This window comes from Haemorhous mexicanus, chromosome 4, assembly GCF_027477595.1.
Source record: "Haemorhous mexicanus isolate bHaeMex1 chromosome 4, bHaeMex1.pri, whole genome shotgun sequence".
Taxonomy (NCBI): Eukaryota; Metazoa; Chordata; class Aves; order Passeriformes; family Fringillidae; genus Haemorhous; species Haemorhous mexicanus.
In genome coordinates, this window is record NC_082344.1 from 60331065 (window position 1) to 60346629 (window position 15565).

Below are 15565 nucleotides of genomic sequence, written 5' to 3' on the forward strand. Positions count from 1 at the left end.
CTAAGGTTTTCAATACTTGTCTGTCTTGCAGGATATAACATAAGACATTAAAACAAAATCTTAGAGAATGCTCATTGCTGGGGAGAAAAATTCAAGTAGTTGAATAGTCCCACCAGTGGGTAGAAACTCTCTGTTTCACTGCTGAACAGAGGTTAGTTATATTGATCTCACTGTACAGTGCATGTTGGGAATTTGGACACCACAATGCCTCGAGTTTAAACTCGTGCATAAAAAAAGCGCTAAATTTTCCCTGTCCACCCCCCCGCAAACCATAAATGCTGGTTCTAAGTCCTTTGCAGAACTCCTTAGAGGATTTTTATCTTAGACAATTGGGTTTTTTCTCAGTGGATTTGTTTTGAAGCCAGCCTGTAATTTGCTGGTATATGTAAAGAACATGAGTAAAATTTGATGTAAAAATTTTAGTAGCTATTAATAAGGCTTGATTTCTTCTCAGGGTGTTACTCTCTGAACTTGTTCTTGATGCTGTTATTTGTATTGATTCACATACACCATCTTCTTATTTGTTCCCTCGTTTGGTTTAAAGGGGCTATTCTGAAAGATTAGTACAATAAATAACAATTCATTAGCTCTTTCATATCAGAAGCAACAAGACAATTGTTCAGAAAGTTCTTAGCAGATTTTCTTAGAATACAGTTGGAAAAACTTGTACGTTTGTCAATAAGTAGGAGAAAGGATAATGTGTAATATATTTTAAAAGCATGAAGCAACTTAAATTCTGCAAATTCTTCTGGTTTGTTATAAAATCACTGTTTGTTGATGTGTAAAACTTGTTACCATTTCTCAAGTAGTAATAAGTCATGATAAACACTTTGAATTAATTTGACTTTGTTGTTGAAGATTTAATGAAAGGACTGCAGCCTGCAAATGCTGCTTAAGACTCTGTTTTATACAAGAATTTTTACTGATTGAAAATTCTATTCCTCAGACAGTTCTCAAAGTAACAAATACTTTTTCATTCCAATTCTCGCCTTTATATTTGAAGATTTTTAAAAAGAAGAACAAATTACTGTGTTGTCTCCTTATTAGTAATATTCTGAAAAAAAAATTGGGAAGCCTGCATAGTAAAGGAGATACCTTTCTCACCCTACCCTTTGTCTTTTCAACCTGAAAATTCCAGTCATTAAATTTAGGCACTGTCAGTTGCATTTTGGTCAGTTTAACTAAAAATTATACTCGTCCTTACTTTTGGTCCTGCTTTTGTCACTGCTCCTTAAATGTGAAAATCTGGCATAGGTCAATGTTTGTCAATGTTTGTAGGTGCTCATTATTTTTGGTACAGTGGCCTAAATAAGTTCCCTTTATAGTTTGTATTTATTATTCATACAGAAAGCAGGTGAGGACTGTGAACTTAAAACAATGTAATTGATGGTTTGAAAGCAGCACTGGTACCTACGGATATTTGCTGTCTCTGTTATGTAAACCTGTGACCTAAAACAGGTCATGTAAATTTGAAGGCAAACAAGAAAGCAATAAAAAAGTTTGACTCACTAAAAGGAAGCAAAACAGAAGGCATGTATGCTAATTTTTGCCTGTTTTACTCTTTTCCTATTATCTTCTGTCATACATGCAAACTGTATTTACAGTTGATTTACAGTTTTGGTTTCCAAGTTGAGTGTAAATGGTCCTCTTACACAATTAGTACAGTAGAAGGTGGAGTATTGCACCCTTTCCTTTTAATAAAATATTTATCATGGGTGTTTTCCTAAGTACTGTATAAACAGATATTGGCACTACATTTTTCTTCAGTGGGAGTAAGTGTCCGAGTCAAAGTGTTTCAGTATCTCAATGTGATGAGCTGATGGAAATAGGAACAACCATTTTCTTTGTGCTTTTTGTGCTGCCAACTCACTTTGTATTTTCTGATAATGACCCTACCTGCTGAAAGTTTTCATACTTACAAAAGAGTCTTACTTCTCTTCCATGTTAGCTTGGCGACGTCATGGTGGACATAGCAAGTAATATTATGTTGGCTGATGAGCGTGTTCTGTGGATGGCACAAAGAGAAGCCAAGGCTTGCACCAGAATTGTACAGTGTCTACAGAAAATCGCTATGTATCGCCTTGCAAATGGAGCTCAAGTTTATTCTACTGTAAGCATGAATTTATTTATTTATTTAGAAGAGGTTTTGTTAGCTCTTGAATTTAAGTAGCTTTTTATTTTTCTTAGTAAATGCTGGCATTATCTGAAATGCCTACTATTTCTGAAGGGAGTAGAGCAGTACTCTGAAAAGATTTATACCTGCCAGATAAACCAAGATGGTTTTCTGGATGTGTTTTTCTGTGAAGACAGAGAATCCCTTTCAGATTATTTATTATGCTGTCTGTGGTGTGTAAAATCATTTCATGTTTGATTTTTGTTGTCACAGTATTCTCCAAATATTGCTCTTGAGGCCTATGTAATAAAGGCTGCTGGTTTCACTGGGATGACTTGCACCGTATTTCAGAAAGTGGCTACATCAGACCGTACAGGACTCAGTGATTATGGGAGAAGAGACCCAGATGGAAATCTAGATAAACAATTGAGCTTTAAGTGCAATGTTTCAAATACACTGTCAAGCCTGGCTTTAAAGGTGGGATGCTCTTTGTTTCCCTACTGACTAGGTAATAGTATATATCAATAATTTGGCAAGCAAGTTTATTGTTACTAATTTCTAAGGTTAAATTAGCATTTTTGTGTAATCCAAAATGACTGTAAGAAGAATTAAAGGGATAAAGGGTAATTAAGCTTGATTATAAAATAGTTGTTTTAATGGACACAGATTTTAATAAATAGGTGTGGTTTTCTTCATTGTAACTTTGTAGTTTGAAAGATCCTTTCAGACTTTTTCATAAGTATGGAAATTGAGATGCTTCCTAGTTTGTAATAATACATCTTTATTTTTCTGTATTTTCACCTTATTTACGTATTAAATCAGATATTAGCCGTCCTCTTAAAAATGTGAAATATTCTGCTGAGAGTAATACTGTAATTAAGCATGAGGTAGAAGATGGACCTGAGACGATAGTTTTGTGTGTGCATGTGCATATACACACACACACTCACCTATATGTATTACATCTCTATATGGGTGTGTATAAAATGGAAACACTTCCTCATGTTCCATAAAAGTATTTTTTTCAGTTATATTCCCCAACTTACCAGTGTGTTTTTAGCACTTAATTTGCTTGAATGTCACTGCAGGATGTATATTACAATTTATGCTTCTGTAATTCTATGAAATTATATGCATGCTTCTCACTCAAGTATCATTTATATGCAAGTAAAACCACCCTGTTTGTATGCAGCATTTTGTTTTGAATGGTACTAGTTCACAATTGCAGCATTTCTGTCTGCTTGTGTTGGTTGCTGCTTCTAGTTGCTAATAATCTAGTCTCAAAAAACTCTCGTAATACTTTACTGATACCAACTTTAACTTTACTCTCTGTAACAAGTAAGGTAACTGCAGCCTCTTAACTTTTTTTCTTTTAAAAAATGTTTTAAGGCTTTAATAACCTGATTAAGCTATTTTATCCTGAAATACTTGAAAACACAGTCAAATAGGTTGATCACGATGCATAGTCTGCTAAATGCATTCATCTCTGACTCTGTACGTATAGAGGAGTTGCTAATTTAATCTCTGTAAAGAACATAATTTTTGAACTTGAAAAATCTGTTTGTTTCTAGAACACAATTGTAGAGGCCTCTATCCAGTTGCCAGCTTCCCTTTTCACCCAAAAACAAAAAAGAGAAATCAGACCAGCTGATGAATCTGTCTACAAGCTTCAGCTTATTGCATTTCGCAATGGAAAGCTTTTCCCAGCAACAGGAAATTCAACAAATCTGGCTGATGATGGGAAACGTCGTACAGTTGTAACTCCAGTTATTCTTACCAAGATAGGTTTGTTTTTATTATTACTTTTTTATGATCTTTAGTAAACAGTTTTGACTCCCTTATTTTGATTAGTGTGTATCCAGTAGAAAGTTTTAGCATCTATATGTGTTAGTTACATGCTGAGAAATTTATGTGCAAATCCATTTTCTTTGTAACAGATGGATTAAACACAGCCAGTCACCACGTTCCTATCAACGTGACACTGCGGCGCATTGCCCACGGAGCAGATGCTGTTGCAGCTCAGTGGGACTTCGATCTCCTGAATGGACAAGGGGGATGGAAATCTGATGGCTGTCGCATCCTTCTGTCTGATGAAAATATTACCACCATTCAGTGCTACTCCCTCAGCAACTATGCTGTTTTAATGGTATGACACTTGGGAATTTAATTTCTTTCTGGAACTTGAAAATGTTTCATGATACAGTTCTGTTTGGTTTTTTCTTGTGTTAAGGAAAATGAGCATTCCCATTTCACATAAAACTAGACATATAAATACATCCTTAGTTTTTGCTTTTGTTGATGTAAACATTGAGGTTAGATGAGGCTTAAGCGGAAATCTATCAAAGTGTAATTAATTGGGTAATAAATAATTAATGAACAACTGGATACACTAGGAAAAAAAGAATTTCCATATGCAAAGTACTTTATTATAGGAAGACATTTTAACAAGTTACTTAATCAAATTCATGAACGTTCATGAACTTGAACTTTAGTCTATGAATGATAGGTTATCTTCAACTGTTTCTGCTCTTTATTTTAAACTGTCTTTTCTGTTTTAGATTAGATTTGTTGATTTTGTCAGTTGACCAGGACTGTTTCCCAGGTATTTTTTCTGTGATCCATAACCAAAGACAGTTATTTCACTTCAAATTAACTGGTAATTCACTAGTATGTAGTCTGTTACCAGAAGACATCAGTGGAAATGGAAAAAAGATCAAAACACTTAGTAACTACGAAAAATATTTTTTAAATACTGCTGAAAAATTGTATCCAAAATCTAGTCTAAGCATATTGGTATCAAAAAAATGGTTAACCAGTTCTGAAGCATGGTGAAGAGACTTTCTTTTAGTGCTCCCCACTTGGGAAGCTGAATTTCTTCTTTGTCTGTTCTCAGAATTCTTAATTTTAGAGTCTGGCCTGGGAAACCTCCCTTTTTATGGATAGTGACTGCTACCCTGTTCGTCAGTAATCCCTACAGATGCTAAATTATGAAATGTGATACATAAATAAGATGGACTGGTAGTAAGCTGAGTGAAATATTACGAGATTTAGGAAATACTGTTAAATGTAAATTTGGTATGGGTTTTGTGGCAGTTAATGTGTTCCATGTGGAATAAAATACATATTTTTATGTAATCATTCATGGAAGAAAGAGCACTCTTTTATGATGATTAGTGGATTAGAAGTTGATATTTTTCTTTAGCAACTCAGATTTTCAAAAATCTTCCTCAGAAGAGAATTAAATGGTAATTACCAGGCTAAACTTACATAAAATTGATTTACATGCCAAGCTTTTTAAAAGTGCTCAAAGAGAGCAACTTTTCAATTTACCTTTGAGGGTAGTGTTTTAAATTACTTTAAACGTTTCCAATCAAGTCAACTTTTACAAGAAGTGTTCCTTTCTTTGATATTTTTAAAATATATAGTCATTTCCTAAAATTTAGCAGCATTTGTTAAAACAGAAATAAAATTCACTTGTATGTATAATATGCATGTAAAGAGAGATTATGCTTTAAATTGGTCACATTTCTGTCACCTGGAGGAAGGAAAATGAAAAGCATGTTCAATCTGTTCCTATAAAGACTAGTTCTGAATTAACAAATGGCAAGATTGTATGAATGTCCGCTTGTGAATTGTTGGGGGAACTGTTGACAATCAGGAATCAAGTTAGAGAAAGGGGCAGCTTTCTTCCTTTTCTGTCAGTAGCTCTTGTTGTATACTTGCTCAAAACTGGTATTCTTTAAGTATTAAGCCACTTATCAAAATGTTAGGTGTAGAGACTGGAGAGGAGGGGGTGAGTGGAGGGGCCCAGAATAACACTCATCTGACAGATGTTCTTTGCACACAGATTATACACTGCAGAAACTCTGGATGTCTATGTGCCGCTAAAAAAGCTTTTCATAATGCCTATCCATATATTAACAAAAAAAAGCCATAATAGCCTAATTCATTTCTAGACTCCCATCATGTTGTGCAAGTCTGGGTTCTATTCTCAGGCTCAGGAAGTTCTTCTGGGTTCAGTTTTAGAAGTTTGCTCTTTAATTCAGCAGTTGTTATTAACATCAAATATATGAAACAGCAGAGGCAGGAGGGACCTGAACATGGTGGTTCATCATCCTGGCTTGGATGGTGAATGACTTAACCAGAGCTATTTCACTCTGTTTTAATCTACTTTACTTCAGTACATATATGTGTAGTGTAATTTGTAGTGTACTGACCCTCTTCATACATTTCAGAGCATAATGTGAAGTCCTCTGATAAGGAAGCACATCACTGATTGCCTGGTTTTCTGATCTAGTGATTTAGGAAGATGCAGTTGTAAAACTTTGTATTTATTTGGAGATTATCTTCACCACTGTTTAATAATAGAAGAGATAAGCAGATGGCTCAGCTGAAAACTCTTTACTACAAACTGAACAGAGGAAAAAAACCCAGCAATTGCGGTTGAGAAGAAACAAGAGTTCTGCTAATAAACCATAAACTCCCCAATATTTTTAATGCCATCTCTACTGTTACTGTACTGTCATTCTTTCTTACTCAGTAATTATTTAGGATCAGTTTAGCTCAGAAATAACATTTTTAGCTCCCCTTACTCTTTTTACTAGGTCTGATGAAAAGTGTCAATGCAATGGATAAAGAATTCCATTTATTTATTCCATTGGTTATTGGGTCAAGGCCTCAGCTATCTAGGCAAGGCATATACTGAGTTTCCTCACATGCTTTAGAAGATTATTGTAAATCTTGTGATTTTGTAGCTCTCATTCTTGAAATTCACACCAATACATACATGAGATCTTGTTACCTGACACCAGTCTGGAAGCAGCAAGCAGAATCGCCCTATAGTTTGTCTTTCCTGGTACTCATGGGCCAGGTGTGACAAAACATTTGCTCGTGCTTGTAACAGCAGTGAGTTCTCAGGGATCCCCAGCTGCATAACAACCAGGCCATGGGTAGTGTTGAAATCAGATGACACTGGCTGCCTGAGGCATAAATTCTTATGATCCTTTGCCAGGTGCCAAAGAAAACCAAATAGATAAGAATCAAACTGACAACTTGATTAAATTAGTTTGAAATGAGGTTGTTGAGTTAGTTAGGAATAACAAATTTATATTCTGATGAAAGAACAATTGAAGGTATGGTGAAGAGACTGTTGACTCTAATTTAATTGTAAGCCTCAATTCAAAAATTCTTTTCCTGTCCGTGAAATCAGATTCCCGATCTTAAGCTTAAAAATATCACTGCTTTTTCTCAAAACAGACTGAAATTTCTTCCTAATCTTTTACTGGTCTTACTTAATGCTAAGTTTTTTCTCCTTTTCCTCAGGACACTTTTGAACTTTGCTAACTCCAGAAGTTTAAAAGTAACTCACTCAGAATTATAAGGGAGAGATTTTCTGTATCCTGTCCATTCCAAAAAATTACTTTTAATAGATTTTTTTCACTAATCATAGTTAAGTAAATTTACTGTATTTTGTGCTGGGGACTACAGTTTCTTTTAAGTTGTCATGTCATGTCTGTGTTCCCTCCCCACTCCTGGAACTCTAGTAAATTTTAACTGCTTCCAAACAGAATTATTTCTTCCTCTGAGTAAATGAAAATCTGGGTGGATTCAGAGAATTTAATTGATGCTATAGAGCTGTTGAATTCTCTTAGAGTTATCAACAATCTATTCTGGTCAAACAGTAATCATGGAATAACAGTCTGGTAGGAATATTTGGTGCCATTTGGTCCACTTAACCTGCTAAAAGTTTGACTGCCTTTGGAGTCAAATCTTACTGCTCCAGATCATATTCAGTCAAGCTTTGAGTATCTGCAGGGACACAGTCGCTCTGGGCAGTATGTGACCACTTCAGAATTTTTCTCCTGTGTGTAATCAGAATTTTCTGTGTTGCTGGTACTGTCAGTTTCCTTTCATTAGTGGATGGTTCAGCTCCAAGAAGACATTGAAAGAGTTTGACTTGGTCTTCTTTATACCATCCCAGTAGGTAGTTTAATAAAATAATGAGATTTCTCCCCTCTTCCTTTTCTTCTTAAAGATAAAAGACATCATCTTCAGCCTCAGACACCATATGCTTCAGCCTGCTAATGATCCTGGTGATCTGTTAGACTTGCTCCATCCAGTATGTCAGTGTCTTTCTTGTGCTGGGGAACCTCAAACTGCAAGTTCTGCAGGGTGGTATCTCAGCAGAAGGGAGGGATCAGCTTACCCACTTGCTGTGTCAGTGCTCACACAGCAAAGCGTGGCTGGGGGCTACAGGTGATGTTGCTGACTTGTGGTTGGCTTTTGTCTACCAGGTTGCTTTCTAATCAGTCCAGTGCCCAGCCTCTGTTTTTATGTCCATGGGGTTATTCCATTCCAGATGCAGATCCTTTAACATTCTCCTGGCTGTGATGTTCTTTGGGCTGTTAAAGAAGGTAATCACAACTGAAACCCACAGTTATTCCACATCTATACATAGAAATATTTCAAGATTAAGAAAATGGTGTGTTTCTCTAAGCTGCTGACCTCTCCTCTGTATCTTTAAAAATATATGAAGTTGAACTGTTCTACAGTTGAATTGTGACTACATTTATAAAGGTCAGTCAGGATAGTAGATAATGGCAGAAAAAAACCAGAAATAACAAATAAATAATGGCAGAGTTGTTTCAGGACCAGTGGGTAAGGAAGGAAGGCATTTCATCTAGAAGGTGTCTGTTACTTCTTGTGTTCCCTTTGTCATTGCCCCTCCCTCAAAAAATAGATACAGTGGACTAATGCTGTTTTTGGTTTTCTTGTCAGGACTTGACTGGAGCTGAGTTATATACACAGCCAGCTGACCTTCTGCATCCAGTAATTTATGCCACTGCCATGGTTTTGCTCATATGCCTGTTGATGATCATGGTCAGTTACATATACCATCACAGGTAGGAATCAAAATTACCAGACTAAGGAAGCATGTTTGATCATGCTTAGGACTACCTTTTCTATTTTGTAGGAGCATGATATAGTAATATGCTTTCAGTGTTTTTTTTCCCTATAAAATTTGTTGATGCAGACTAACAGTTATGCAAGTAGCTGTTTCATCTTTTTTGAGTGTGATAATTTAGCTGTCATAACCATGTCTCTCCTTTAATTCTTCATTTTGCTTCATGATGAAAGACGAGGCCATTCAATAATAGTGGTAGAATTTAACAAACTGTTCAGCCTTTTACATTTGTGTTGATGTGAAAGCTTGAATCCTAAAATTTTTAATTCAGGCCCCAAATAGATGTATAAAGTTTGTAATAGGTGGGTGTTTTAATTTAAGATCGTATTTGATTACAAAGTATGTTTCAGTCAAACAATCATTTACAGGAATTACATGTTGTTTATTACAAGAATATCTTGCTAGTTTCTGAAAACAGTAATATAGCTGTGTTTTATATTGTCTAATTTGTTTCTTTTAACAGTGTGATCAGGATCAGTGTTAAAAGCTGGCATATGTTAGTTAACTTGAGCTTTCATATTTTCCTGACATGTGTGGTGTTTATTGGAGGCATAACTCAGACCAGGAATGCCAGTATTTGCCAGGCGGTAAGTAAAACTTGGTTACTGGTTTTGTACTCCTATATATGAATATGCTCCCCTTGCCACTTACAGAACTCTAATGCTGTGTAGGCATTCATCAAAATATAAAATCTAGAAAAAAATTACTGTTTTGCTTTTAAGTCATCTAGTCCAACACCCCTGCAGTGAAGACAGACATCTTCAACTAGATCAGATTGCTCGGAGCCCCATCCAGCCTGACCTGCAATATTTCCAGAGATTGGGCATCTAATACCTCTCTGGGCAACCTGTGCCTGTATTTTGCCAGCCTCATTGTAAAAACCTAACTTACATCTAATATAAATCAACAGTCTTTCATTGTAAAGTCATTCCTCTTATCACTACATACCCTTGTAAAATGTGCAGCAGGTTTTTTTTTTTCCCCAAAACGCTACCACAGAAACTAAGTTTTATTGGTTATTTCTGTTTTTGAGACTCACTATGAAATTATTTTATAGGCTTGTATGTGTCCTTTACAGGCCATGTGAGATCTGATTTTCACAGGTATTAAAATACCTATTTTCATTTGCTCAGTACAACTGAAGGGGAAGGGAGAGAAATGTTTTAACCCTCCGTGCTTTATTGAGACTCCTTCTTTTTAATGATTTGCCCTTCTAAAATTTGACCATCTCAATTCAGTTGCAGTGTTTCAGTATAACAACAGTTGCTGCTTTCAAAAAATGTTAGTGACATTTTAAAATTTTTTTTTAATCCAGTGATTGCAAAAATTTTCACCTAAAATTTTTCACCCTCACCATAATGCTTTTTGTTTGAATTTACTGGAGTTATTACATTGACGGTTCAAAGTGTTGCAGTAAAATATATCCCTGATCTTTCTCCTATGTGTATGCCCACATACACACACCTTTTTTCTTAGCTTCCTGGAGACAGAAATCTTCCAGAAGAAACCTTGTGATACAGATAGGCTCTTTGAGAGTTGTGTGTTTTTGCTGGTGACTGAAAATGGCAAAAAACCCACTTGTAGTCAGCTTTATTGGAACTAAAATGTTGCCCCTTCTTTGTTCATGTGCTATCATGGCACATGGCTTGTGAATAAGGCAGTAGAGGATAAGGAGATTCCACTGTGAGGCAGACTGCATTAATGTTTGGGCAGGTTAAACATCTAATGCACTCTTTATCTTTGCATTATGTGAAAATTGCTGATGAGTGCTGGCTGTCTGTGTTTTGCCATCTGTTCCATACTTATCACAGTATCACGAGTTTGCTGTTCCCTTACTTGTTTTAATTTGAATAATATCTGTAACACAGGACATTTTAAATTAAGTCTTTTGTAAAATACAGTTTTCTAAAGTGTATGATTGATATGTACACTTCTGAAAGTGTTTTTCTCCTGTTATTAAGTTTTAAAAGTTTGCATTACATTTTTTTTTTTTTTTTGTTTTAAACTATAATGACTTGATGCTTAGAGTGGTCATTTAAAATAAGAGGGTTTTTTTCTCTTGAATTGAGCTTTTGAAAATTTCAGGTTTATGGTGAGTGGCGAGTCTAATGCTTACTGTATTAACTTAGTAGAAAGAATTAACCCCCAAATATTTCCTTTCTTTGTTGTCTGTTTTTGTTTTAAGGTTGGGATAATTCTCCATTATTCCACTCTTGCAACGGTACTGTGGCTGGGAGTGACATCTCGTAATATTTACAAGCAGGTAACCAAAAAAGCAAAAAGGTGTCAAGATCCTGATGAGCCACCTCCTCCACCCAGGCCAATGCTGAGGTGAGTTGTCTGTTTCTGTGGCTCCTTATTTCCCAGGTTATATGCATTTATATTCTGACCAGAAAATGTAAAAAGTCACTCCCCTTGAGTGCTCTCCAGGTCTGTAAAGTTCCTTTTAGATTTTGTTGTTCCTCTGTGTTATGTTAAGGAGGATGAGCTGAAAGACTGTTGGTCTTAGTATATTACAGATGCAGTGCTAGGTTGCTGAGTGGTAAATTAAAAATCAGTGGTGTTTCAGCATCACCACTGAAGGTTTGATTAGGACTTTAGATAGCAACACAACCCATTAAATTGTCTGAAGAAAGAACGTGTACAACTACTTACACAATTTAACACTGCAATTTCAGTAAATAAAGTCAAATATATTTTCCAAAGATTGTTTGCAAATTATTTGAGAAATAGGAGTGTCATTCATTAGCAAATTAAAATAGTGTTCTTTGTGTGGTGTTCCTCCTAGAATTTTCATTTCTGAAATCCCAGAAATGAGACAAACTAATTCTCTGTTAAATTCACATATGTGCAATGTTCTTACTAGAAAATACTGACGTACCTTGTTCATATTGCCTCCTCAGCTTCTGGATTTTAATTAAAAACTGCAACAGTGAAATTCTCCACAAGGTGGCAGAAGTTGATTAACTTTGATTAGTTACGGGCAAATATTTAAAGAAGTTGATATTGACAGCACAGAAGCTGCAGAAAAACAGATGTGCTTTTCTGATTATTTTCAAGTAACATTTTCAGTACTACATACAAGTGATTTTTATCCCTTATTATTTATTACGAAGTTCCTGCTTTGGAAAACATTGCAGTAAAATTACCAGCCTCGCAGGCTCAGCTCTGCACAGACATGAATATGACATTTCAGGTCTGAGAACCTCATCTCTGACACTGGTAGTAGCTCTAGAGGCAAATATCCAAGAGAAGAATGGAGCAAACAGGTTTTGTATTTTTCAGACTTTGTCAGTGTCCAGCTTCCTACAGATCAGGAGTTTCTTCAGTCACATAGATGTGTGATGTTTTTGTATGGAAAGGCCTCAGAAGGATTATTTTTTCAGTTGTCTTTTAAACTTAGGTTCAAAATAAAACTACCCGTAATGTAGTACCTGTACAAAGATTTGTTTTGTCTGGCCAGCTCCTGATTGCTGCACCAAGATGCAGAATAAACCAATGACAGAATCTGATCTTTGTAGGATTCATCAAGTAAATAATAAATTCAGTGTCTCTTGATTTCCAAGAAAGTCATAATTTGCTTTAGACTGTTGTTTTGTGTCTCAGGTAAGACAAGAGTAATTTCTGGTGAATTATCAGAAATGCAGTGGCAAAGTCCAGGACCACTGTAATAGGTGTCTCCTGTTGATAAAAACCAAATGCTCACCCGCATGCCACAGTAAGAGTTTTCACTTTTGTGTTCTGATCTGAATTTGGACTGGATTAGTATAAGCTGCAGGACTGAGTGCTGTTAATTTGACTGCTGATCACTAATTATTGATCTGCCACGAATGAATGCAATGTGAATTTATAGAAATCAGAATGAAAAGTGAGATATTCCAACAACATAGGCCCTTTTTCTTCTTGAAAGCTTACAGTTTCCATCAATACCACCACAGGGAAGCAAGTATATACTATATAATTACAGAATCCATTAGAAATAAAAAAAACCCCAAACAAATAACCTGCCATCTGCTGCCCTGCACCCAAAAAAAAATCAGCTAACAGTGTATATAATATTAGGCAAGTTCATCTCTGGAACACAGGACATACTACTTAGTCTTGAAAAGAATAAGGAAACTTACAATGAAAATACTGAGTGCTTTTGCTTCTTCCTTCTAACACTGTATACGTTTGTTCAGTGTCTGCAAGCAGGAGGCAGGAGTGAGCAGCTTTGAGAGAGAGAGGCGGCTTATAGCAGGAGGAGAAAAACTGTAGTGAGGAAGACTTGGAAAACAATTAACCTGATTCACCCTATTTAGTTTCATAAAGTGCTTATATGCTCCCCAAATCTTGGAAAGCTCTAATTTCCCTCATGGTGACTTTAAAAAATCCATTGCACTTAAGCAGCTGCTAATAAATTTGTTTTATTTTTTAGGTTCTACCTTATTGGTGGAGGGATCCCTATCATAGTTTGTGGAATAACAGCTGCAGCAAACATCCGAAATTATGGCAGCAGACCTAATGCACCTTAGTAAGTACCCTATAAGTGAGAGCTTTGTCTTAAGATTTCTTAGGCTTGCTTTTCCCTGAATACTTGTTGCAATTAATTCTGATTCTTCCTGAAAGTGTGGCACAGATGAGATCATGTCAATGAACTGAAAAAACGTAAGTGACTTGTGCAAGATGTTAATTTATTCTTTGGTTTGTTTCTTTTGCAGTTGCTGGATGGCTTGGGAACCTAGCTTAGGAGCATTTTATGGACCTGCTAGTTTTATAATTTTCATAAACTGTATGTATTTCCTCAGCATATTCATACAACTAAAGCGTCACCCTGAGCGCAAATATGAGCTGAAGGAACCCATTGAGGAGCAGCAGCGTCTGGCCACCAACGAGCACGGGGAACTGGCCCATCAGGATTCATTGTCAGTGTCCCTGGTGTCCACATCTGCTTTGGAGAATGAGCACAGTTTTCCAGCACAGCTTCTGGGAGTGGGCCTTACTTTGGTTTTGTATGTTACGCTGTGGATCTTTGGAGCTCTGTCCATCTCCCTGTATTATCCTATGGACCTGATTTTCAGCTGTTTTTTTGGGGCAACATGTTTAAGCCTCAGTGCCTTTCTTATGGTGCACCATTGCATTAACAGGGAAGATGTCAGGCATGCTTGGATAGCAACTTGCTGCCCAGGAAGGAGTACGTATTCAGTGCAAGTAAATGTGCCGCCCTCCAGTTCCAGTGGAACCAACGGAGAGGCCCCAAAATGCACCAACAGTAGCGCAGAATCCTCATGCACAAATAAAAGTGCCTCAAGCCTAAAAAATTCGTCTCAAGGTTGTAAACTAACTAACTTACAAGCTGCAGCAGCTCAGTGCCACCCTTCTTCTCTGCCATTGAACACAGGCCCTCAACTCGATAACAGTCTGACTGAACATTCAGTAGATAATGATATCAAAATGCACGTAGCTCCATTAGAGGTACAGTTTCGGACAAACGGACACCCCAGCCGGCACCATAAGAACAGGAGCAAGGGCCATCGTGCCAGCAGGCTTGCAGTGCTGAGGGAATATGCCTACGACGTTCCCACGAGTGTGGAAGGAAGTGTGCAAAATGGCTTACCCAAAACTCGCCAGAGCAACAGCGAAGGGCACTCCAGGAGCCGAAGGGCCTATCTGGCATACAGGGAACGTCAGTATAACCAGTCCCAACAAGAAAGCAGTGATGCTTGCAGTACACTTCCAAAAAGTAGCAGAAATACAGAGAAAACAATAGCTACCAACAACAAAAAAGATATTCTGAGGAAACCAATAGCAGCCGAACTTGAAAACCAACAAAAATCTTATGGCTTAAATTTAGCCGTCCAGAATGGGCCACTGAAAAGCAGTGGACAGGATGGACCTTTGCTCACTGCAGACAGTACTGGTAATATTAGAACTGGGTTATGGAAACACGAAACTACTGTGTAGCGTTATAATTCTTTTTGGGATGAATCCATATAAACTGTGATTACACATTCCTTAAAGCTATTAACACTTTTAAAGACTGTTTACAAACTGTAGGTACTTAATGCAGGGAGGGAACAAAGATAATATGCCAAGCAAGAAATTGTATGCATTGTTACCTTTGCTGTTGTTACAAAGATGAATTCTTGCTTGGTATTTTGTGAAATTATTTTGAAGTGTCAGTCTTGAGAGATGCAGAACACAACTTTGTACATTTTTTTTTACCTGTAACCCTGCAGATGTGTCCACAACACATTTCAAATTTGTATTTAAATGTATAATAAATAGTATTTTCCCTGGCAGCCCAAAGTTGCACTTTTTTGTTGGGTTTTTAAAATATTACTGCACTGAATGTGTAATTGATTTTACTGTCTCATTATCTGAAACTTATGAGCTTCCGTTACCAAGAAAATACTGAAGTTATGGTTTTCTACACTTAGATTGTTGACACCTCAGTGTAAACAAGATAATATTTTGTATCATGCTGCTGCTGTGACCAATTTGAAGTT

The 15565-nt window shown here is 36.5% G+C and overlaps 1 protein-coding gene across 2 annotated transcripts in view; it reads left to right on the plus strand.

The window, feature by feature from the left end:
- Window positions 1-15358, plus strand: part of ADGRA3 (adhesion G protein-coupled receptor A3) — a 54895-nt gene extending 39537 nt beyond the window's left edge. Inside the window, exons 11-19 of one of the 2 annotated variants that reach the window (XM_059845079.1) lie at window positions 1949-2110; window positions 2387-2590; window positions 3685-3898; window positions 4051-4259; window positions 8891-9015; window positions 9541-9664; window positions 11263-11408; window positions 13495-13590; window positions 13778-15358. In XM_059845079.1, the coding sequence (XP_059701062.1) occupies window positions 1949-2110; window positions 2387-2590; window positions 3685-3898; window positions 4051-4259; window positions 8891-9015; window positions 9541-9664; window positions 11263-11408; window positions 13495-13590; window positions 13778-15020 (2523 nt within the window). In that variant the 3' untranslated portion in view covers window positions 15021-15358. Of the gene's footprint in view, window positions 1-1948; window positions 2111-2384; window positions 2591-3684; window positions 3899-4050; window positions 4260-8890; window positions 9016-9540; window positions 9665-11262; window positions 11409-13494; window positions 13591-13777 lie in introns of both variants that reach the window. The other variant, XM_059845080.1, reaches the window with a different exon arrangement.
- Window positions 15359-15565: the final 207 nt, after the last annotated feature.